The sequence below is a fragment of the Sinocyclocheilus rhinocerous genome, unplaced genomic scaffold, assembly GCF_001515625.1.
Source record: "Sinocyclocheilus rhinocerous isolate Xijiao unplaced genomic scaffold, SAMN03320098_v1.1 C36632946, whole genome shotgun sequence".
In the NCBI taxonomy this organism is placed as follows: Eukaryota; Metazoa; Chordata; class Actinopteri; order Cypriniformes; family Cyprinidae; genus Sinocyclocheilus; species Sinocyclocheilus rhinocerous.
In genome coordinates, this window is record NW_015784165.1 from 1 (window position 1) to 1,417 (window position 1,417).

At 45.0% G+C, this 1,417-nt stretch overlaps 1 protein-coding gene across 1 annotated transcript; it reads left to right on the top strand.

Moving 5' to 3' along the window:
• Window positions 1-381: 381 nt before the first annotated feature.
• On the top strand, window positions 382-1,246 carry LOC107736320 (nuclear receptor subfamily 2 group F member 6-like; the record flags this gene model as incomplete). Its single annotated transcript, XM_016547766.1, has 2 exons — window positions 382-476; window positions 662-1,246. Coding segments are annotated over 2 exons (679 nt in total), but the record flags the coding sequence as incomplete, so codon positions are not given.
• Between the last annotated feature and the right edge of the window lie 171 nt (window positions 1,247-1,417).

Here is a 1,417-nt window from a genome sequence, read left to right on the forward strand (position 1 = left end):
TGCAAATCATTGATCATTTATTCATGCATTTACAAGGGTAATTGTGTCTTTAATTTGAAGCTGGTATGTAAAAACGAGTGTTTTGTGCCATTATGTCAAGTCTCAATGTAGCACAGTCTTCCTCAGATATGCCTTTATTCTGCACAGAATTTCAGGATTACGCAGATAATATTAGAATTAAATAATGACTTAAATGGTCCGTATCTGCAGAGATTATAATATAACATTCAGGGAAGATATCATGCTATCTGTAAATAGTGATGTTCACACCTGGCAACGTTTCACTGTTGATCTGAATGCTCATTATCTTTTGAAAAGTGCTAAATCTTAAATTATCTCTTGTATTCTCTTGGCTCAAAGGTATCTAAACTGTCTTTACAGGTCAAACAGAGAGTGTCAGATTGATCAGCACCACCGTAACCAGTGTCAGTACTGCCGTCTGAAGAAATGTTTCCGGGTCGGTATGAGGAAAGAAGGTCAGCAAACCATTGATATATATTTGTAATAAATATTATCTAAATATTTATAGTCTATTTATATATCTGACCATTTCCCAAACAGTTTCCTACATAGCTTTGCTAGTTTCATGTTACCTGTATCATCCTTTCGGTTTGTGTCATTATATTGATGGTTCCTTTCTCTCTGTTGTTTTTTTTCCCAGCGGTCCAGCGTGGTCGAATCCCTCCCTCCCATGCAGGCATCAGTCCAGCCTCCATGGTTGGAGTGGGTGGTGATGTTGGAGGAGGTCACGGCATGGGTGCTGATTTCTTCAATGGTCAGCCAGTGTCTGAGCTCATCTCTCAGCTGCTGAGAGCAGAGCCGTACCCCAACAGCCGCTACGGAGCCCAGTGCGGCCAGCAGCTCACAGGAGCCAACAGCTCCGTCATGGGCATCGACAATATATGTGAGCTGGCAGCCCGGCTGCTCTTCAGTACCATAGAGTGGGCCCGGAATATTCCCTACTTTCCTGACCTGCCCGTGTCGGAGCAGGTGGCCCTTCTGAGGCTCAGCTGGAGTGAACTGTTCATCCTGAATGCAGCTCAGTCGGCTCTGCCACTGCACACGGCGCCCCTGCTGGCAGCTGCCGGCTTTCACTCCTCCCCCATGCCCGCTGACCGCATCGTGTCCTTCATGGACCAGGTGCGGGTTTTCCAGGACCAGGTGGACAAGCTGGCACGACTGCAGGTGGATTCTGCCGAATACAGCTGTCTGAAAGCCATTGTTCTGCTCTCACCAGGTGCGTGATCAACCTGTGTTAAAAATATATTCCACAGAACCGTTTTCAAATCATTACTTTATCAAGATCCATAGCAATTAATAACTATTACCGTTGTTTATAATTAGGATTACAAATTTGAACGCGTTTAAACTTACCACCAGTGTTGGGGGTAACGCATTACAAGTAACGCGAGTTACG